The sequence below is a fragment of the Cyprinus carpio genome, chromosome A21, assembly GCF_018340385.1.
Source record: "Cyprinus carpio isolate SPL01 chromosome A21, ASM1834038v1, whole genome shotgun sequence".
Lineage (NCBI taxonomy): Eukaryota > Metazoa > Chordata > Actinopteri > Cypriniformes > Cyprinidae > Cyprinus > Cyprinus carpio.
Genome location: NC_056592.1, coordinates 1,127,111 through 1,151,686, shown reverse-complemented (window position 1 = coordinate 1,151,686; position 24,576 = coordinate 1,127,111). Strand labels below are relative to the sequence as shown.

General features: G+C 34.0%; 2 protein-coding genes across 7 annotated transcripts in view; both read right to left on the bottom strand.

The window, feature by feature from the left end:
* Positions 1 to 3,542, bottom strand: part of LOC109088810 (one cut domain family member 2-like) — a 34,061-nt gene extending 30,519 nt beyond the window's left edge. For 4 of the 6 annotated variants that reach the window (XR_006162879.1, XR_006162880.1, XR_006162881.1 and 1 more), the window contains exon 1: positions 3,388 to 3,541. The gene's annotated coding sequence lies outside the window, so the exon portion shown is untranslated. Of the gene's footprint in view, positions 1 to 3,387 lie in introns of all 6 variants that reach the window. The other 2 variants (XM_042778499.1, XM_042778498.1) reach the window with 1 other exon arrangement.
* An 8,779-nt stretch (positions 3,543 to 12,321) lies between these two features.
* The window catches only part of LOC109075476 (sia-alpha-2,3-Gal-beta-1,4-GlcNAc-R:alpha 2,8-sialyltransferase-like), a 12,895-nt gene continuing 640 nt past the window's right edge, over positions 12,322 to 24,576 (bottom strand). Inside the window, exons 2-4 of the mRNA XM_042778495.1 lie at positions 20,760 to 20,879; positions 15,825 to 16,382; positions 12,322 to 12,949 (exon numbers count right to left, since the gene is read on the bottom strand). Coding sequence (XP_042634429.1) covers positions 12,667 to 12,949; positions 15,825 to 16,382; positions 20,760 to 20,879 — 961 coding nt within the window. The 3' untranslated portion in view covers positions 12,322 to 12,666. The remainder of the gene's footprint in view (positions 12,950 to 15,824; positions 16,383 to 20,759; positions 20,880 to 24,576) is intronic.

Here is a 24,576-nt window from a genome sequence, read left to right as displayed (position 1 = left end):
CTATATAATATACTATTTATATTCTTCATTGTGCGTCGTTGTGCATATGCGAAAATTAGTGTATATTTTTGTTTTCTATGTTTTTCCTTCAATGGATCAATAAAATATCTATCTATCTATCTATCTATCTATCTATCTATCTATCTATCTATCTATCTATCTATCTATCAGATTTCATCAGTTTAAATACTGAAGAACTGCACATATGCATAAATATCAAAGCATGTTCGCGTCTTCTGCGAATCTAACACTTCCTCGTTCAATAATATTTATAAGATTAATTATGCATATTAATTTTGGGGCATGTAAATATTAATGCACACATAGTAAATACGAGTTGATCATTCTCTTGTCATGTTTGTATTTGTAGTAAAATTATGCGAGGCCTCGTTGTTTCCAAACACATATTTACACCGTGCAGTGCAAGTCTTCAAACAACAAAAAAATGCATACTTTTTAATTTTAGCATGCATGTTCGTTTTAAACCTCAAACCCCATCTTTCTCGCTAAAGTTACTCTGAATCGATCAATCCTCTTGCACAGTAACTTCTTTCACGCGCATTATGGACCGAACACCGGCTTGCAGTGATTCAGGAGGAACAGATTTCTCGAATGCCGGTTGCTATTTTGTTTGGAGGATGCGCAGATGTTGCTTTTGTTTAAAGCGACTGTAATTAAGGACGAGCGACAGAAGTCTGAAAAGCGTGACCTATTTTTCTTTTGATCAGCTGTCAGAGGAGGAGCAGGAGGTGCAGGGGGCCCAGTGTTCTCCACAAGCCTCTCCCCGGCCTTTCAGCTGCCACAAATTGCAGGAAAGTGTCTGTGTACCTGCAGAGATTCAGTGTCGGACACACACGAGCTTGATTCGTGCTCGGTGCTGCTTTGCATCGGCACACTCCACCTAATGCGAAGAATCACTGACTGAAAAAGGCCCTTATTCATGTCAAAGAAAATCGATATTTGAAAGAGAGAAAGAGAAACAAAGAGAGTTCCAACTTGGACTTTGTTTCCTTTTTAAATACACAGTCTAAACGCCAAAGCTCAGCTCACTTTACCAGCTTTAAACTCAAACGCAAATCAACGTACAGTCTTAAAAAAATATTTTTATTATATTAGCTCCATTTAGGAGAGTTGTTATTTTTATTATATATTATTTAACAGTATTATTTGAGGCTCATGCTTTTATGGAACTTAAAAACACTTTTTTACTTCTACACAAAAATCACCAAGCGCATGAAAACAGAAAATACGCTTATCAAATGTTCTGTAAAATGTTTTCTAAGAAAGAAAGAAAGAGAGAGAGAGAGAAAAAAAGTCAAAATTGCCACAACCTTTTGTGGGCCACTTTAATTTGATTAATAGAGTAAATATGATTCATGAAATTGGGAAATGTAGTAGAAATTAGTAATATATATATTTGAATGGCTAGTTACAGATGATGAACACATTTATTGGTTAATAGTCAATTGATATTTAAATAATCAAATATTAGCCTGTCAGTATATAAGACAATAATTATAATGATCAACATACACCTTATAAAAAATAAAAAATAAAGAAATCTGTTGCAATTTAAACCTAGGCTATTTGAAATGCAAAACGATTTATTTCTGTAAATTCTGATCTGATGATTTCTGATTGCAGTATCAAACTGATAAATAAATACTGTGCTAAATGTTTGTGCTTCACATAATAAAACACTGAAACTAAAAAACAAAAACACATTAATTTAGGCTTGTCAGTGTTAAAAACGCGTTAGTTTCAGGGCAAACGTTCAGTTGTGATGAAATTAACTCATTTTGTGTTCATCTGAGTGGATTAAGTGTAAATGAAACACACTTCGGTTTGTTATTAGGATCATGATTCATAAGTTCTTCTTTCAAGCTGAAAGCTGACTCTTCGACTCCTCAGTGTTGTTGTTTTTTTCTGTCTTCGCTTCTGTCGCTCTCCGGCCATCTGCTGTGTGAGTGCAGCACTATTGATCAGAATCAGTGCGCCTCGGACCCCGTGATGATGCTGATGTGCCGTCAGTGTCCGTGCGCTCGCGCCCGGCGCTGCATCTGTTCCCGGTGACCCGGCGGGTTCGGGGTGCGCTCGGAGATCTGGCAGCTCTCGGTAAGTCTCTGACTTTCCTCCGGCACATTAAACGCGCTCGTTCTGTCACAAAACGCGGCTAAAACGCGCTCATTTTGCTTGTACGCTTTTCTCTGAACCTGCGCTGTGCGTTACAACCGCGTCGCGTCGTAAATCACATTAGAGAGAAACGTCCATGAGATCCGTCTGAATTAGTGTCGAGACTAACTGAAAAATTCAACCAGTGTTTTTGTTATTAAAGCCGTTTAATGTTTTTATTGCGGCGCAGCTGCAAATATGACAACACACTGTTTGGGCTCGGCGAACGTCAAATGATAAAACACTTTTCGGTGGTATTTTCTCTTACCTTTTACAGTCGTGAGGTTTCTTTTCTGATATGCTCTATATTTTATGCATATTTAAAATGTGATTTACTTGAGTGGACAGCGTTAAAGAAACACGTGCAGCCTTTATCGAGTGATAAATTAGATTTTTTAGAGAAGCGTGTCATTATAAATTATTTTTCTCAATCTGTGAATTATTATTATTTTTTATTTTTTATTTTTTATTTTTTACAAAATAGGCCTATCAATATAACAATAACTGATGTCACGCAAAACAATAAATACCTGGTCTGTGTTCTATAAAATGCATTATTGTTTTACGATGTATTATTTGTTGCATATTAGTATTATGTGAAATTTATCTTAAAATTGCATTTGATTTTAATGCGACGAACTGAAATAATCGTCCAGCATCTCAAGGGGCCTCCACATCTGTAGATATACGACAAAAATAAACTAAAACAAAAGATTTGAAAGTGCTGTGGTGAGTTTATATATCAGAAAGACTTTAAGAAAACAGGTTTACACACACACAGACACACACACACACACACACACACACACACACACACACAGGTTGTTCGGATAAATGCTTTAACAGGTGCTCAGAGATTCTACTTTAATTTGAATAGAGTCAGGTATTTTCACAGCGACTCACATCATCTCTCTTGAGAATAGTGTTCATTTATGAGACTGGTTGTCGGCATTAATTCATTCGATTTTGTTGTGTTTTTACTGAAACACTTTGCTGAAATTAGACATGCATATAGTTTAAGTCATGCATAATTCTCTTTATCATATACATTGACTGATTTTAATTCCATATGATTCACATTCTACAGCATTTCGTTTTCAAAAGGATCGTTGTTTCTTTTGATGAGCAATTTCACAATAATCACGAATAGTTATTGAACCTTAAAACAGTTGAAAAGACTAAATTCTGCGACGTTAATATCTGATATAATATTACCTTTTGTCCGTGTTTTTATTCCTTCATGATGTTCGGATCACAGTGACATCGCTTTGCGATCAAATATCTAGTCATTCTTTAAGAATGAAGAGTTCAGGTTTAATACTCTGCTAAACGCATTTACATGTAGATTTCTGAGGGATCTGAAGGACGTAGATTTGAGCTGAGTGAGAGGTCACAGGAGATCAGGTGACCCGTGACATTTGACCTCTCAGAATAACCTGATCACAACGATTTCAAGGAAGACGAGAGAGATCAAATTAAATAATTTATTTAAATTATTATGCAAAATGGATAAAATAAAGATGACGAAAATAACGTTTCTTCATCATATTTATTTAGTCCATTTTGACCATAAATAATATATATATATTATATATATATATATATATATATATATATATATATATATATATATATATATATAGCGTTAAATTGAGGTCTGTGCAAGTGTGTGTGATCGTGCAGAGAGGGTTTGAGTCTCCTGATAATCATATTGATTGTTTTGAGTGTTCAGGGTTAATTAATAACTGCTCTTGCTTTGCATGTGTGAGCAGTTTAACAGGAAGTGCTGTAATGATTGTGTTTTCTCCAGAAGAATGCTTCAGTGTGCTCTCTGTTGAGTGATATCTTCATCGGGTCTCTGAAAGGCTGTATTTCACTTGCTGTGTTTCAGGGACCGTGACCTTTAACCCCTGACGCTTTCACCTCATTGTGTCCATGAAAGAGACGAGCAAACACGCGTGTGGACGATGCCACTGATACCTCACACTGAAATCCTCCTCTTGCTATATATATACACACACACACACATATATATATATATATATATATATATGAAACGAATATAATAGAAATCTGTGTAAATGAAGTAATGCACGTAAAAATGATACAGTAATCTAAAATACTGGAGCTATTTCTGTAAAAATACTTCTAAGCGTTGACATTTTCTGATTTTTAGAATTAAAATTCACTAAAGACAACAAAATAAAAATAATACTATTATACATCATTACAAAGCCTTGCTGTAATTAATATGCTATGAGGTTTTTTTTTTTTTAAATAAAAATGAAAAAATAAATTTTAATATATCACCAATAATCCAAAATGGACTAAATAAAAATAATGAAAATAAAAATAAAAAGATTATAAGATAAGAAATATGTACACACACACACACACACACACACCTTTTTATGTATTATATATGTATATGACAATATACAGTATGTGATATGTATACACTTTTTTATATAAATATTTATGATGTTTTATATTATATATGACAAAAAATGCATATACAAATTTAATTATAGTTAAAATGTTTAATCAAAAAAATCTTAAATACTTCAGTGGAATGGAATAAACTATGCTGTGCACACGCACGCACACACACACACACACACACACACACACACACACACACACACACACACACACACACACACACACACACACACACACACACACACACACACACACACACACACACACATCTGTCTGTACTATTCTTGTGCATTTCTGACTCTCTGCAGGAGAAATGAGCACTTTTCCCTGGTCTCTCAGCAGGCCTGTGTGTGTGTGTGTGTGTGTATTGATTATCTGAAGCTGGTTTGCATTTCTATCTTTTGCTCAGAACCACAGAAACAGTGTTCTGTACAGTCATGTTTATGTCACTGCTGATAGGCATCAGATAGTCTGAGATGACAAACCAAATCATATTCATTTACTGAATAATCCCAGAACCTAAATTAAACAGTTTCTAATCAACAAAAAAAATCTTTGTTCACTGCATGCCACCAGCAGACTCTCACTGTTCACATTTCATGTATTATACAAAATGCATAATCCTCTCCATCGCTCATATCTTATACGGCAAAATCTTATTGGACTATTTAGCCACGTTTGACATTATTATCAATTATTGTTATTATCATAAATATTATTATAGTACCATTAATTTACAGAAACTTTTGGAGTCTCAAATTCATCACGAATTATAAAAGAAGAAAAAAATTGTGCAAAACCTTCAGGAACAGAGAAAGGAAAGCAAATGTGCTGGTTTTCCTTTTTCCTCCCCAATTGATTTTCTATGAATCACGAACACAAGAAACACAAAACGGCAGAAATGTGCAGCGCAAAAATGAAATTATACTAAACAAGCCCCAACAAAGGCTGTACTTCCTTCGCCAGCTGCGGAAGTTTAAACCTGCCACAGGAGCTGCTGAAACAGTTCTCACTCAGCCGTCATTGAGTCTGTCCTGTGCACTTCAATAACTGTGTGGTTTGGTTCAGCTACAAAATCAGACATCAGAAGACTACAGAGAACGGTTCGGAACTGCTGAAAGGATTTTTTGGTGCTCCCCCTGCCCACCCTTCAAGAACTGTATACATCCAGAGTGAGGAAAAGGGCTCAGAAAATCACTCTGGATCCCTCAAACCCAAGTTACCCCATCTTTGAACTTTTGACATCTGGCCGGCACTTCAGAGCCGCAAATACCAGGACAGTCAGGCACAAGAACAGTTTCTTCCCCCAGGCAATCTACCTCATGAACAGTTAAATGTTTTCCCCACTTATACAATAAAAATGTGCAATATCCTTATATTTATTTGTTACCACTTCATCCTAGTACATCCCTGCATCTTACTCAATCCAATTCCATTATCATTTATAGCACAATTGTTTATACACTTATTTTATCTGCAAAGGGTTTTTATTTTTTTTTTTTTTTTTTTTTTTTTTTTTTTTTTTTTTTGACTGTGTGTTGTTGTCTTTTGTGTACTGGAAGCTTATGTCACTAAAACAAATTCCTTGTATGCGCAAGCATACTTGGCAATAAAGCTCTTTCTGATTCTGATTCTGATTCTGATTCTGGAATGTGTGTTGTTTTGATATGTGTATTGGAAAAATGAGATTTAATTTACTGTAGCTTACGCTTTAAGAACTGTTTCTGATCCAAACCTTTATAGACAAAAGCATTGTCTATTCATTGTTTAGTTTAGAGATTTTGGGCTGTTTAGCTTTTCACATGTTTTGTTCAGACTAGTGGAAGGAAAAACATCCAAAATACACATTTAACACATTTACAATCCATATCTTTTTATTTATCTCTATTTTCAGGTTTGTTCATATTTCATTCACACTGATTTTCTTTCTAAAAACATGGTGAAGCTGCATTTGTTTTCTGTCTGTTGACAATATTTTCTGATTTATGGAGGGATAAAAAGAGAAATCCAAAATCCCCTCTATGTGAATTCTGAATCTGACTTTATGCATTGTTTAGATTTATCTTTTGGAAATTTGTGCAAATTAGTGCATATTCAATTAGACAATGCCTCATTTACATACTAATAACATTTCAGAAAGATGGTGATACAAAAAGTGTTTGATTTTCATTTTTTGCATTAAAAATTATTTTCAGTAGAGTAACTTTTTAGTCAGGTGAATTCAGTCATATATCTTTTTTTTTTTTCTTGAAAATTTAGATAGTAAAATTTTAGCTATCTATAGTTAGAAACACAATTGTATTTATTATTATTATTATTATTATTATAAATGTTCATAAAAAAACAAACAAAACAAGAAAACACCAAAAACAGTCAATAACCTAAAAATATACATGAAAAACAAATAAAAATATTAACTTTTTCTGCAAACAGCAAGTGAAAGATCTTAAGCACAGATGACATTTATTCATTTATTTATTTTCTATTCTATCTACTTGTTTTCTTTTTATTTAATATATACAAAAAAACTTGCTATGTGTGCAGCAGTTACATATCATTGCTCTTTTGTTGGTTTGATTGCTTCTGTTGTCCTCATTTGGATAAAAGCACCTGCTAAATGACTAAATGTAAATTTATTTAATTTTTTTGCACTGAAGTGTAAAATACAATATAAGTGAATTTGATTGAAAAATACTTTTAAAATTTTATTTAAATTTTTATTGAATTATTTAAGTTTTTAAAAATGTAACAGATTTGAATATAATATAATTATAGTATATAATGCAACATTTCAATCAAGCTTGATTGTTCATACTAAAGCGTTTGCGCACCTCTGATCTAAAGAGACGAAGCCGAAGGGGCTGTTACATCATCCTGTTTAAACTCTGACCCCTCTTTTTAGGAACAAAGGTCAAAGGTCAAAGAAGACATGAGAGCCACACGCTCTGACGGCGGGACACAGAAAACAAACTCACTTGAACATAACGCTTTCAAACAATGTGTGTTTATCTGTATTAACACAGAGAAACTGGTGACTATAGTTCTGATCGTTTTGTGTTGCCATGTTTTAAAAGCAAAGCAATTTCATGTATGCATGAAGTGCATTATGGGATAGGCCATTATGACATTAGAATTTAAAAAAGGATGTTTTTCCTCTAAGGGTGATCAATGTTTTCTCTTCCTCTGCATATGGATTATCAATAACATATCGCTCGTGTTGTTGCTTTTGATTGACTTTTGTGTTTTAAATCATGTTCAGAAGGACGTTTCTCCTTAAACATCGTCCCGTGATGTTCTTTAATGGTGAAGTATTGCACTTTCCTCACCATATAACCCTGATTTATGACAACTGTAAACAAAACATGGCTAAAATGATTGCTTAAGGAATATATCTGACGGCTATTAGACTGTCATTCGCAGCATCCGCAGATAAATCTGTTTTAAGAGCAGGACAGTGAAGAACAAACTGAACACAGACTTAATAAATCATACTGTTTCAAATATTTAATAACATTTGACGCACGTTTGATGTGCGGAACGGAAGTTTATTTGTTCGCTCGTCATGGAAACATCAACAGGAACATCATTCTGTGTTTATAATCAAACTGATCACACATTAAAAGAATATGAAAATAACACACTTAAAATTCACTTGAATGATTCTTGTGAAAGTCAAGATCTGACATTACAATCGAAAGACATTCAGAAGATGGAAACAAAGACAGATACAATCAAAAGAAGTCGGTATTATCAAAATAACTGCATTCATTGCATTCAGTGATCTCTGGGAGTGTTGGGTTCCATCCGAGGAGAGAGAAATGATTTACAGATAATGTCTGTACTTTACAGAACGAAAGAGTGAAGAAAAGATTCCCAATAAGTGTCTAAAACTGTAATGGAAAATACATCAACATGAAAACATCAATGAAAAAATATATATAAATAAATAAAATGCAGAAAACGTTCATACAGCAGGTTGTTTTTCAATAGTTGCTTCTTATAGGATGCATTTATTTGATCAAAAATACTGTAAAATTGTGAAATATTATTACTATTTAAAACAGCTGTTCTCTATGTGAATCTCTGTTAAACTGTAATTTATTTCTGTGATGTGCAGCTGTATTTTCAGCATCATTACTGCAGTCTTCAGTGTCACATGATCTTCAGAAATCATTCTAATATGATGATTTGCTGCTCAAGAAACATTTCTGATTATTATCAGTGTTGAAAACATTATTATTTCTGTGGAAACCGTGATACATTTTATTTTACAGGAATTCTGAAAGTTCAAAAGAACAGCGTTTATTTGAAATAGAAATCTTTTATAACATTATAAATGTCTTTGCTGTCACTTTAAATCAATTTAATGCATCCCTGATGAATACAAATATTCATTCCTGACCCCAAACTTTATATATATACTCAAGATATCAAAACATAACATTGTTGCTTAATTTTGGTTTAATTCTATTTTGTGAGTAATAGTTTAATAATTGTGTTAGTTTGTTTTTTTTAATTTTGGAGTTAATTTGTATTATTATTTCATAATAATGTCTTTACCGCCAATTTTGATCAATTTAATGCATCCTTGCTGAACATAAATATTAATTTCTTTAAAAAGCAGTTATCAAAGCATCTTCAAAGCATCACAATGAAGTTTGGAAGTGAAGACTTTTATTTTTTGGAAAACACTTAAATTTTTTATTTTTTTTTGCATACTTTTAAAATTAATTTTAGAAAGAAAACAAAAACTTTGCATGGAAAAAGAAACCATGATCCGCTCAAGACGACTTCTGCGCGTGAAACTCTTTGGTAAATGTTGTTATGTTGGTCAGATTGTTTAACATTCGGTTGCTTTTTAGCAAAAACGTGATGATTTTACACTTCTTTATGTTTATACAACACACTGAAAAAGAAATGACTCGTCTGCTGCATTCATTGAATTAAATTTCATATGAAAACAGAACATGCGTCTCTGCATTCGGTTCAGTCTTACCCATACGGCAAAAAATAGATTTCTTTCTGGCCAAAATATATTTTAAATGTATGCTAAATATGTTGTAAACAGTGAAGCGCAATTGATTTTTTTTTTTTTTATTTTTTTCTGACCAAAATGTTTAATATATGCTGCTGTAAACAGTAAAGATTGCAATCTTACAGTTTTATTCAGTATTTTTTATTTTTATTATTCAAATGTTATAGAGAACAAATAAAGTTTTCATCATGGAGGGCAACATATATTTTTAAAAACATTTTAAAAATATATAAGTAGACTTTTTAAAATTTTTTTTCTTTATTTTTTCAATAATATAACAAAAATTGTGTATTTTGTTTGTATATGTATTTTGTTAGATATTTTATTTAACATAATAGCAAATATATTTTTTTGCCATTTTTTGAATATTTTGAAATATGTTTAAAAATATATTTTTTGCCGTATGGGAACAGGATAAGAAACAAACTCCAGCGTATTCTTTAGCAATACATATATAATGTTTTTATATTATTATCTATAAAACAAAATGCTGTATATTAAGAAGAGAGGAATAAATGTTACAGAGAACGTGACACCTGGTTTTCAGCACACACAGAAATAATAAACATTCATGAACACATGAATCACATAAAATGACGTCATAAACAATATCATATGTAAAGTTAACACTGATATTTCTGCAGCCCTCACGAGCCAATCACAGCCTCTCCTTGATGAAGCCCCGCCCATCTGATTGATTGACACAGGCTGTGTCTAATTAAATGCTCTGATTAGTAGACTTAACTGTGTGTGTATATATAATAATTCAACAACATGAGCTAGTAATCCAGCCTTGACTCGGCATGCAGAAAATAAGCGCCGTCTTTGCCCTTCTATTTACAAAATTAGACTTTCTGAAGAAAAACGTGACTGAGTGGTGCAGAAGTCGAGTTGTGCATCATTGCCAGGGTGTTTCTAAGCGGTTGCTAGGGTGTTGTCATTGGTTGCTAGGTGGTTATTTACTTGAGTCCACCTTATCTTCTGGTCTGTAGATAAATACTCAAAAGAACAGCATTATATTCAGTAATATTTGCATTATATTCCGGTTATATTGTAAAATGATGCTGTTTTGATCCGTTGAACTGATAAAAGCTTTGAGCAGATACAGCTTTACAGGAATATTCCATTCCTTAACATTAGTTAATTGTATTAGTTAACATGAACTAACAATGAAAAAAAAACTACGTCTAAAGCATTTGTTGATTTTGTTTAATTTTAACACTTACTAATACATTATTAAAATCAAATGTATTAATAATACTAATAATTTTATTTAACAGACATGCTCATACAGCAAAAAAAACAAACAATTATATATATAACAGTGAAACTCAATAAAATATTTATATATTTTTTAATTAAAAAGAAAATTTAGTTTCAACCTTCTTATACAAAAATATATTTCAGAGTGTATTTAAGGGTTACAAAATACATTTACAAATATATTTCCATTTGCTAAATTCAAATATTCAATTATGTGAATGTATTTTTTTTTTGGTTTTATTTGTATGGAATGTTATTGTGTGTATTTTATATATATAATTTATTTTTTTATTTTTTTTTTTATATTTTTTAAAAATGGCCAAATTATATATTGGAATATATTTACACAAATATAATTATTTTGGGAATTTTTCTTTGTATATTTTAAAATGTATTTAAAATTAATTAATAGATTGATTGATTGATTGACTGATTGATTTTTTTATGTGAATATATTTTTAAAATTATTTTTGGACCATTTTTGTATATTGTGAAATATGTACAGTACAGACCAAAAGTTTGGAAACATTACTATTTTTAATGTTTTTGAAAGAAGTCTCTTCTGCTCATCAAAGCCTGCATTTATTTGATCAAAAATACAGAAAAAACAGTAATATTGTGCAATATTATTGCCAACTAAAAATAATAGTTTCTATTTGAATATATACTTTAAAAAAATAATTTATTCCTGTGATGCAAGCTGGGGAATTTTCAGCATCATTACTCTCAGCCCTTCAGTGTCACATGTAACATCCAGTCTATCACATGATCATTTAGAAATCATTCTAATATTCTGATTTATTATGAGTGTTGGAAACAGTTTCTGCTGTCTAATATATTTTGATCAATAAAAGGTTAAAAAGAACTGCATTTATTCTACAAAAAAAAAAAAAAATTCTAATAATATATATTACTAATAATATATTTTCTTGACTATCACTTTTTATCAATTTAACACATCCTTGCTGAATAAAAGTATTGATTTTATTGAAAAAAAAGAAAGAAAAAAAAATTACTGACCCCAAATTACTGACCAGTAGTGTATATTGTTATTACAAAATATTTATATTTTAAAAACATAGCTTCTTCTTTTTTATTTTATTCATCAAAGTATCCTTAAAAAGTATCACATGTTCTGAAAAAATATTAAGCAGCAGAACTGTTTCCAACTTTGATAATGAATCATCATATTAGAATGGATTTCTAAAGGATCATGTGATAATGATCCTAAAAATTCAGCTTGCATCACAGAAATAATGATAATTTAAAGTATAAGAAATTTAAAACAATTATTTTAAATTGTAATAATATATCACAATGTTATTTTTTTTTTCTGTATTTTGATCAAATAAATGCAGGCTTGATGAGCAGAAGAAACTTCTTTCAAAAACATTAAAAATAGTAATGTTTCCAAACTTTTGGTCTGTACTGTATATATTAAAAAAAAAACATTATTATTGTATTTTTTTGCTGTATGGATGAGCTAACATTAACCAATTTTTATTAACTAAGGTTAAAAATGTGTTAGTTGATGTTAGTTAATGCATTAACTAATGTTACCTTATTGTAAAGTGTCCCCAACTTTCCTTTCCATCACTGATCGCCTCAATACTAACACTGATATCATTAGTTACTGATAACACCACAGTTGACGGTTGTAGAAATAAAATCCACAGCAATCACAACAAGCGTCCATTAGCCAAACCGAAGGACCCTGCATCCTGACCGCTGACCTCTGACCCTGACCTCTGACCTCAGGCGCAGTGGGAGAGGCTGAGTTTGAGGACGCCGTCTGCATGCATCTTGAAGAGCAGTTTGAACTCGGTGGGCAGCTGGTGAGACTCCTGCCACTTGGTGGTGAACTTGGTGCCCTTCTTGTCGTAGTAATGGTAGGGCAGCTCCTTGCCCGTGTTGGGGTCCCAGCCGAAGGGCCAGAATCCGTACAGGTGCACCTGTTCACACAGAGACGAGGCCAGCGTGAACATCAGGATCCCTGTGCTCAGACGCTTCGGTGAAAGCTGCTTCGTCTTCCAATACCTGCAGACACACAAGACACATTTCTGTTTCCGTTCACATTATCATTAGGAAAAATAAAAATAAATAAATAAATAAAATAAGTATATATTATATATATATATTTTTTTTATATTTATTTTATTTTTTATTTTTTTATATATATTTATGTTTAGTTTTAAAAACCCTGTTTCAATGAGATTTTTTTTTATTAATAAAATCTGGATATAGGATTAACCAAAATTGCTGTTTTATAAACCAATGAATATAAAACCTCTTTTTCCATTTTTTAACTGTAAACAAGAATAAAAGGCATAATACTGAAATAAAGTCTCAATGAAAATAAGTCAATGGTCCTAAATTAAGGCTTCATTTTCTTTTAAAACCTATTTATTTATTTATTTATTTATTTATTTATTCATCTATTCATTCCAACACAAAACCTGTGATTTTTTTGTAATACGTGTGACTTTTTCGAATACCCTTAATAAAATTATATTATTATATTTTTTTTTTTTTAACAAACTGTGTATATAAAACATTATTATTTATTTTTTTTTTTTTTTATGTGTTTTTTTTTTTATTTTTTCCATTATGTATTTTTTTCATTATGGTTTTTATTATTGTGTGAGAAAAATTTTTATTTATTTATTTATTCATTCATTCATTCATTTGTTTTATCTTTTTTTATATATATGACCTGGGCATGATTATGTAAGATTTTAGTAATTTAGGTAAAGCCTAATGTCTCAGGCTGATCTCAGCTGTTATTTACCTGTGAACACGGTCACCAAGACCTTTGCCAAACTTCAGCTTTATATGAATAGTGAATTAAGACAAATATCCTCATATAAAGTTAATGGCTATAAACCAGTGCACACTGAACAGCATTTACCCAGAAACCCCCGGGAAACAAAACTAATGCGTTCCACCCAAAGTGGCACATGTATCTGCAGGAAAACAGTGTCAACACACCCATGAAGGTCATCAGCTCCTGTGTGTGTGTGTGTGTGTGTGTGTGTGCGTGTGTGTGTGTGTGTGTGTGTGTGTGTGTGTGTGTTTTGCTCAGAGCAAGGTTAGTTCAGCCAGCATCTCTAATAGAGTCACTGAACACAACACTCACTACTGGGGCAACACGTGTGTGTGTGTGTGTGTGTGTGTGTGTGTGTGATTGTTTTCTACAGGTCCATTTACTCCATAATATTAACAGGTTTAATACATACACCTCTTCTATGATGAACATACCTTCAATTTCTCAATTAAAAATCATTTTGAACATTTCTAGGTGTTTTAATCATTCTGAGCTTTTAATGATTTTGCAATGAGATTGCAATATTTTTTATTATAGTTATTTATTTACTTAAGAGATTTTCAAAGAGTTTAAGAAATTCTTTAAGACATAAAAAAAAACTTAATCAGTTAGTAATAGTTTCTATTTATTTATTTGGTATTCAAATTAATATCAATAATGTTTATTAATATCAGGCTGAAAGTATTAAAAAAGACTCTTAATTAGTTTGCAATCATTTTGTAATATTGTTATTTCTTTATTTATTTATTAATGAGTTTTGAAAGAGTTTAGGAAATCCCTAAAAACTATTTTGAAGAATTTTCTATTGTTGTTATTTATTTAAGAAACGATTTTACCTTTATTTGTTTGTTTATTTACTTATTTATAAAGACTTGTATTAAAATATTATTAATAAAATTAAATTGTTTTTAAAATTATATTATATTATTTCTATTGTCATTTATTTATTTATTTACTTACAAAAACTTTAAAAAATTTGTTAATAAAGTTTATTAATATCAAGCTGAAATTCAAAAAAAAAAACTTTAATTGGTTTGTAAAAATTTTCTAATATTGTTATTTATTTGAGATTTTAAAAATTCTTAAAAGTAAAAACCCCTAATTTAACATTTTATTTATTTATTTAGATTTTACTTTTAAAATATTATTAATAAAGTTGAATAACTTTATTTAACATAACATTTTGTCTATCAAATCAAATGTCAAAATATTTTGAACATTTAAAATAAATTTATAATTAAAACACGGGCTCTCCCATTACAGACCATGAATTTAATCATGATCACAATTTCTGCTTCTCTCTAGTTATTAAGCATAATTATTATAATGAGACATTTGCATTGGTAAGGAGCCTCCACAAGGTTTGATGGTTGTGGTTTGCAATAATAAGCTTTAATGAATTTGCAATAATTTTCTAATATTGTTAAGTTATTTAAAGAGATGATTAAAATAAATTAATAAAACTCTATTATTATTATTATTATTATTATTATTATTTAAGAGTTATTCAAAGAGTTTAAGAAATAAAAAAAGTTAGTTTTTTAATTATTCTTTAATAATTCTCATTTATTTTATTTATTTTTAACTTTAGTTTTCAAAATATTAATAAAGTTTAATATCAGGCTGATATGTTACATTTTTTTAATATTTATTTATTTCTTTTTTTGAAATAATTTAAGAAATTCTCAAGAAAAAAAAATATAAAAAATATAAAAGCAAATATATATATATATATAAAATATTATTGTTACTTATTTATTTAAGAGCTTTCTTATTTATAAAGATTTTAGTTTTAAAATATTACAAATTATAATTATTATCATTATAAAAACACTGGCATACATGTAAGTCTGTTTTTTATTTCACACGGTTGTTTGCTGCGACTAAATCTGCGAGCAAACCACGAGTGTCGACGTGATGTGTGCTTATGTGAAAGTGCAATGATAAAATAAAATTAAAAAAGTAAAATGTGATTAATTATTGTGATTAAATTTTTTGAGCTAAATAACCGTGATTAACTAACTGTGTATTTTTATTCTCAGTATTATTTTTAGTAGCTAAGTTCTCAAACGTGACGTAAGATCTCACCTGTTGACGTACTGCATAATGTTTCCCGGCCAGGCTAACTGCACCTTCAGTTGACCCTTGTGCTCTACGAAGAAATCCACCAGCGTGCGCGTGACCGTGGCCGACGTGTGGAAGAAAAAGGCGGGAATCCACAGGATGGCGCCGTCCAGCTTCTTCAGGCTCAGGTAGAAGTTGTTCCTGTCCTGGATGGTCAGCAGGTTGTTGTAGTATTTCTCCAGGATGCTGGGGTTGAAGGTGGTGAGGTTGGTCCGGCGGCCCACGTCGCGACGGAAGACCTCGGTGGGCGCGAAGTTGCAGCGGAAGACGAAGTCGTAGCTATCGATCTGTGCGCCGCAGCGGCTGCCGGTGAGGATGCCACTGTTTCCCACCACCGCGCAGGTGTTGAAGCGCTTGTTGAGGACGGGAGATGAGTCCGGGAGCAGAGACTTGAGGTTCTCGCCAATGGAGAAGACGTATTTGTGGCTGGAGTAGTCGTAGTGCATTAGCTGACCCACACGGACGCTGCTCTTGGTCAGCGTGAAGTTGTGCGGGACGTCGATGTACTGGGCGATCTCTTTACTGAAAAACAGATGCAACAACATGAAATGAGCGAATCAATAAGAAAAAAGAAGGGTAAAAGGATTAGAACGCCAACTATAATGTAACTATTTAAAAATATTCATATTCATTAATATTTAATATTAAGAACACATGTGAAAGTTGATGTTTAAAGAATTAAAAATATTTTTTTTTTTTTAATTTTTTTGTACATTTGATTTGATACATTTAACACTATAAAAATAAATGCATAAACACACATCAAGGGCAACTACTATATAACGATAGTTCTATCATGAGAACTTTGGGAAAATTTTAGCATGGTAATGGATATGACAATGTTAATCTATTTGGTCTTGGCAGAATAGATTTACTACGCTGCCGCTGCTTTTGGTTATTGCTGTATTTGTAAATTTTTGCTGCTGCTGCTGTTGGTTATTGCTGTATTTGTAGAATATTGCTGCTGCTGCTGTTAGTTATTGCTGTATTTGTAAATTTTTGCTGCTGCTGCTGTTGGTTATTGCTGTATTTGTAAATTTTTGCTGCTGCTGCTGTTGGTTATTGCTGTATTTGTACATTATTGCTGCTGCTGCTGTTGGTTATTGCTGTATTTGTAATTTTTGCTGCTGCTGCTGTTGGTTATTGCTGAATTTGTAGATTGCTGCTGCTGTTGGTTATTGCTGTATTTGTACATTATTGCTTCTGCTGCTGTTGGTTATTGCTGTATTTGTAAATTTTTGCTGCTGCTGCTGTTGGTTATTGCTGTATTTGTAGTTTATTGCTGCTGTTAGTTATTGCTGTATTTGTAGATTATTGCTGCTGCTGTTAGTTATTGCTGTATTTGTAGATTATTGCTGCTACTGTTAGTTATTGCTGTATTTGTACATTACTGCTGCTGCTGTTGGTTTTTGCTGTATTTGTAGGTTATTGCTGCTGCAAGCAAGTACAGGAACTTGCTACTGCCAATACATAAGCCGATATGGTGCTGTGAGTATTTAAGACATACTGCTGCTGCAAAAATAGCATATAAAATAACCTGTAGCAGATCAATACAGGTGGAGCTGGGGAAGGGTTTCAGAAGAACTCTGAAAGCATGTTGCAATGCTCAAGCGAATGCTAATCAGCCATTTAAATGTAAAGCAGCAAGCTCATTGGCTGCCTATGCAATGGGAACCAATCAGCTTGTGACAAGTCGTTTATTGCTAAGAATATCATCAGTTACATTAAGGACCCATCAGCCTGCACCATCTAGAGTTTCATGACAGACCTTAGTATTTTTAATTACTAAAAATATAAATTTTTAGTAATATTTAACACTACATACACACATGAGAATTTACTTTTAAGATTAAAAAAAAAAAGTGTTTTTCAGAAATGTTGCCCATTTGATTTGATAAATTTAATTTATTAATTTTATCATATTTAAAAACTAAAATAAACAAACGTCAAGAACAATAACAATTATCATAGTTTTACTATTTAAAAATGTTATTTAATAATATTTATGACGTCAGAACTGACATTTTAATAATTTCAAAAAAATTGTAAAAAATTCTGGCATTGATTTGACATATTTAATCATATTTATACATTTAATCGTATTTTAAAAATAAACTCTTAAAAAAAATAAATACATCTGTCACACTACTGTGCCGGAAGGAACACGGAGTCGAGAATAATTGAGAGAGTCTTTATTAATCCAACACAGGGGTAAAAACAACATGGAACACAGGAGAAAGACACACATACTGACTTGTAGACCCGACAAACAGACTAGGATCTTTACATAAGATAATTGGGGAAACACAGGTGAGAGGAATGACTAAATTAACAGGGACATGGAACACATGGGGAAGAAACTAGACACACCTGGAATCAAGTCAACCAACCGCGGGAGACAGAAACTGGGTCACAGGGCAAAAACACATAATGAGTCCAGGGGTGTGACATTACTCCCCCATCCCGGAAGGTGCAACCTCGCACCGTAGAAACAGAGTGAGGCATGGGTGGGAACTTGGGAGGAGGTTCTGGTGGAGGACGGACCCCCGGGATGGGGCCAGACAGAGACCATTGAGGAAGGAGCCAGATAGGAGACAGGAGGGACCTGAAACAGCAGGAGCCCAGCAGGACCCAGGCCACAGCCATAACGATGGCCCAAGGTGGAGGCGATAGTGGGAGGAGCCATGGAGGAGGAATGGCCACCAACTCCAGGGGCAGACCAACGGCGGCGGAGCAGGTGGAGGAGGAGCCCAAGGCTGCGATGGAGAGCCGAAGAGCCAGGGTGACGGGGAGGATCCGGAGGTCCTAGACGGAACCGATGGCGCCGTGACCAACGCGGAGATGTGGATCCGGGAGGCCGCGGTGAAGCCAGAGCGACAGAGGACTAAGGTGGAGCCGAGGGAATGAAGGAGCCAGATGGAGCCAAAGTGATGTAGGGACGAGGCAAAGCCAGAGGAGTGGAGTCCCGAGGCACAGGATGGTCGACGCCAGACCAAGGCGGAGCCGGAGTGACAAGGGAGCCAGGCGGAGCTTTTGGATTGCCGGGCCACGGCGGAGAGGAGGGAGCTAGGAGACATAGTGGAGCCGACGGGTCAACGGTCCGAGGCGGAGTCCAGGCCCTGGAGGCTGAGGTGAGGGAGTCTCTGACCATGGCGACGCTGGATGATGGTAGTCCTGCGGACCTCGCAGTGCAATGATGGGAGTCTCCGTTACGGGCGAGCAGAGTGGCTGCCAGACACACAGCGGTGGAGGAGGCATGAGCAGGTGGGAGGGTGGGCATTTTGGAGGAGCGCCCACAGGAGGGCACATTCTAGGAGCAGGCACTGGAGAACTGGAAGCCCCCTCAGGGCTGGACGAGGAAACCAAGGACAAAGGAGGGCTGGACGGGACCAGTGGAGATGACGGAGAGAGAAGAGGGGGCAGTTCAACTTCCAGTTACGCTTCCCAGTCTATAAGATCCACCTCCTCATTTTGGCCCTTTGGCGTGCCATATCCAGCTCACCCTCAGCCGTGGTGCAGGGGGCGGAGCTCCTCTCCGCGCTCACCCTGTCTGTGTCTTTCTCCCTCATGGCAGGCGGTGTTGCCGGCTCACACACCTGGACTGACTTCATGGCTACTGGCTCCGTGGCAATCCTCAGCTCTGTCGCTCTATGTGGCGATGGCTGGTCGGTCGTGGCGGGCTCTGGCTCTCCGTCAGCGGTGGGCTCGGGCATGTGCTCCACACATCGGGGAGGTGGTGGGCTGGGCTCTGGGTCCGGAGTGGCACTGGCGATCAATCCCTGGGAACAGGTGGGGAACGGAGATCCATTTCTCACCAGTGTCCACTCCACAAATGCAGCGAATTCCGCTCGAGGGCCTTCTTCGGACGACAGAAGGAACACGGAGTCGAGAATAATCGAGAGGATCTTTATTAATCCAACACAGGGGTAATCCCAACATGGAACACAGGAGGAAGACAACACGTACTGACTTGATAAGACCTGACAAACACAGACTAAACAGACTAGGACCTTTATATATAAGATTTGGGAACACAGGTGAGAGGAATGACTAAATTAATGGGGACAAGGAACACATGGGGAAAAAAACTAGACACACCTGGAATCAAATTAACCAACCACGGGAGACAGAAATTGGGTCACAGGGGCAAAAACACACATAATGAGTCCAGGGGTGTGACAACATCAGGAACAATAACTATGACCATAATTTTAATATTACTATTTAAAAATATTCATGTTTAATAATATTTCATATTACATATCCATATGAGTATTAGTACTAATGTTTTATTTCTTTTTTAAAATTTGATGTTTTTGTTTTGTTTGTGATTTTGTTTTATGTTTTTTTTTAATTTTATTAATATTAGCAAATGTTATCAGTCATTTTTGAAAACTAAACTTTTGAAAATAAAATTAAGAACCACAATAACAACCATAGTTTTAATATTACTATTTTAAAATATGTTTTTAATCATATTTAATGTTTCATATACATGTGAAAGTTGACATTCTAATAACAAATGGACATAATAAATCATATAAATCATATCTTAAAACTAACTTTTTAAAATATTAATATTTATAATCTAAAATCTTGTCTTTTTGTTATTTTAAAAATAGAATAATTTTAAAGAATTGTAAAAATATTTTATATTAATATTTAATATACATCTAATATGTCATTTAATGTTTTAATATTCTGAGAAATATTGTGTGTGTGTGTGTGTGTGTGTGTGTGTGTGTGTGTGTGTGTATATATATATACACATCAAATTAAATATGCCATCTACCTTGGCTAATATTCATTATTATTCTGAATAACTAGTATTAAAATCCTCTTCACTGTGTGTGTGTGTGTGTGTGTGTGTGTGTGTGTGTGTGTGTGTGTGTGGTTCACCTCTGCAGTAAATAAGTGCTCTTGTTGAACCTCCAGCTGCTGGACTCCTGCAGGTTCTCGTTGAGCGCGTTATTCAGCGATGTGAATGCAGGATCCAGGAACTTCATGGCAAGTTGTGACCTGATGAGAAGATGCAGAGACAGAGGAAATGAGAAACGCTGTTTCTGTTCTACATCACAGGACGGCCCGATCGCGGCGTCCCACTGACGGCAGCTGCTGAAAGAGGCTCCGATCAATGAGACCCATCCAGACCGCTGTCAGTCAGCCCGTGCCCGGGGCAGTCGATGGCTGCTCTAATTAAACAGCCGCTTTTACACTCCACGCCTGCTCGTTTGCTCACTCTCGTTTGTTAAAGCTGAGTCTGTTTGTTTTATTAGAGTTGTTTTTTTATTGTTTGTTGCATCCTGAGGTGTGGGGGAGTCTAGTGTCATCACAATTTTCAAATATCTGTCACATATCAAGCCAGATTGTTGATCTGGATTTTGGTACAGTGAAATAAATTGGTGTGCAAAATTTTTTTTTTTAGATTTTCAGTGATATTGTTTCGTGTGTGGTTAAATACATATTATTTTTAGTTTTGTTTGTTTTTAATTAAAATTTTGTACAAAAATGTGACATTTTTTATTTTGAGTTTTTCATTGACATATAAATGATATGCACTGACGTGAAATCAGTTCATTTTACCTACTGTATGGAAATAAAGCAGATTTAAATATATATATTTATAAAAACTATAATAGAATATTAATGATATAAAAATAACACTGGTTCAGCATAGTTTTCTTTTACTGTTATTTTAAAAAAGAATAAAATCATTTTGCATAAAAGAATTAAAAAGAATTTTAAAAGTATTTTATTTATATTATATAAGAGCAATATGACAGGAGTAGCAGTGTGATATGGCTGTATATCAGCACGGCTGTGATTCGGCTGTAGATAATCATATCTGTGCTGATTTACAGCCATATCTCACGGCTACGAGTGTGATGTTGTGTTTATACAACAGTTTGACGGCACAAGTGTGTAAATGCATAAGAAAAACAACAATGAAGTGTCTTTAAAAACCTCTTTTATGCGGAACTACTTTCTTCCACCACAGATTCAAATCTCAGTTTGACAGTTTAACAGCTGAGCTGAGGATCTGTTACTAATTCAGAAACGTTACTTTAGAACTTTAGTAACGAGGGAACGTTGAGTCGCTTCATTGAAAGCTTATTTTAACACTTTATTAAAAGCTCTCTGTATTATGAAAGAGAGATGGACTGAGAGTGTGATCTGATACAGCATTCATTCTTCAGCTCGATCTCATATTCAGTCCCGCCTATTTGTCTGTTTTTGATTTTAGGGGAGTGATGTGTTTTTAGTACTGTGTTTCATCTTTTAAGGGTGATTTCTGATGACACCGCTGATCATTTGTTAACTGCGTCTTACAAGCTGTTGCTGGAAGTTAAAAGAACTTCCTTGTTTACAACCCTGTTTCAGTCTCTTTCAATATAAAAGTCTTTACTGCGGACTCACTCAGAAAAACTAATGGTGGAACAATGTCACTAAAATCACCAAAGTTTCCCAATGCTATATACTACTATTATTTATATTACATATTATTTATTGAATAAAAACATTTAATAAACAACAAGAACAGCCATCATAAAAGTTGCTAGGCAATTCAGTCAAAAGTACAAAGGCAGTGCTCTGATATACAGCACTGAAGTTATATAAAATATAACGTGAAGAGATTTTGCTCTCAGCCGAAACTATTTGCTCTGGAACAAATTATAGATTGTTGAGAGCAAAGACCTCCCGTTAGATTTACCCAAAATGAATTATAGCTCATGTTTAACCACTATAGAGACATCAGAGCCAGCAGTGATTTCCAGAAGATCTGGTTGAGGTGAGGTTGCTCTCGATGGGTTCATGAGCGCTGAACACCCGTTGACGGCCTGGAGTTCACAAATGTTCAAATAGACCTTATCTTTATTAACAAACTGCATATTTGAAGTCTAAACAACTACATTCTTACCTAAAAACTCTTAAAACTACATTCTGTGACACAAAAACAAAATTTTATTTATAATATTATAGTGGATTTGGGCGTCCGCCATGACACTGTGAGAAATACCGCAAGCGGAGAGATACAAACGGTGAAACGGTTGGAGTGCTATCACTAGAATATTGCACTCCTCTCAGCCAATCAGATTCGAGGATCAGATAGAACTGTAGTATAAAACTGTTATTTTAAAAGCCTGCTCATTTTTGATCATGAAAACCAAATTAGGTGAAGGATTTTCAGCACAGAATAAGGGTTAAAACACATTTGAATGTGGTTCTGCTAGTTTTGGCGTATATTCTCTCTTCACTGGCACAAGTTCAAATGACTCATAGTAAAGCTGAGTAACATATGGTCATATCGTCCACAAGACGTGCTGGACCAAAATGACTCCTGGTATGTAACCTTGACTGCAGCAAAAGCGTCTGATTACTGACTGGAAATGAAACTGCCAGAGGAGTAAATCAGGACCAAGGACAGCGGCACAGACTCACACAACCACAACAACAGAACACACAGTGCTTTACTTACACTTTATACAGTCTTCATGCTGCTGTGTATACATCTGCAGTAACTGTGCAGCTGTTTACATTTCAATCACATTTTGTCATCCAAATTAATGGCAAAATGTGTCTTGTGAAGCCAAAAGCTGCGTGTTTGTAAGAAACAAATCCAACATTTTAACTTCAAACCATCGGTTCTGGCTAAAATACGAGTCCATAATCCATGTGTGTGGATTAATAACTCTTCCTCTAGTGTAAAAGTGTTCTGGTCTGAATCAGGAGAGAAATCTGCACAGATCAAGCACCATTTACAAGCCAAATCAGCTCTGAACAAATATGTGGCTGGATTTTGATGTGAGAGACAACAGGTGAGTTTTTCACTGGAGGAAGTGTTAATATGGACTCTTATTTGAGTTAAAAGCGTCTTAATGCTGGATTTGTTTCAGCTTTTGTCTTCTCCAGATGTTAACTGATGGACTGGAGTGGTGTGGAGTTACTTGTGGATTATTGTGATGTTTTTATCAGCTGTTTGGACTCTCATTCTGACGGCACCCATTCACTGTAGAGCATCCATTGCTGAGACACTGATGCAGTGCTACATTTCTACAAATCTAATGCAGAAACAACCTGGATGGCCTGAGGGTGAGTAGATTTCAGCTAATATTCCTTTAACGAAATTGCATCAAATCTCAAAATAATGTCAAAATAAAAACTGTGATAAGCTGTTTTTACAACAATGCCATACATCAGTGTTATTGTTTTTATTAAACATATATATTTTTTACTTTTTAATTTATTATTTTGAATTACTTTTTATTTATACAAATACACACACACATAACAAGTTTTTCTTAAATTTTATTTTATTTCGGTTTAAGGTTTTTTTTCCCAAGTTTTTTTTTTTATTATTTTAGTTGTAGTTAACTATAATAACTGCAGTTTTTCTTTGTTAAATAAAAAAAAATAATAATACATTCTGACATGAAGAACATTTTAATAATCTGAGGAACCTTTTTCCACTATTAAGAGCCGTCTGTGCAATGCAAATGTTGAAGGATAAATGTTAAAAACGAGCTTTAAATCTTAAGTCTGTTTGTTAGAATCGAATGCATGATGCATATAGAATATGAAAGCAGCAGCTGAATGTTCAGAAATCATTACTCTGCGAAATATGAGAATGTAGGTTTGTTCATCATGATCAAGGAGCGATCTGCGCATGCGCGCAGAGCATCATGACAGAAGGACAGGAGAGGCCTTTCCAAAATTA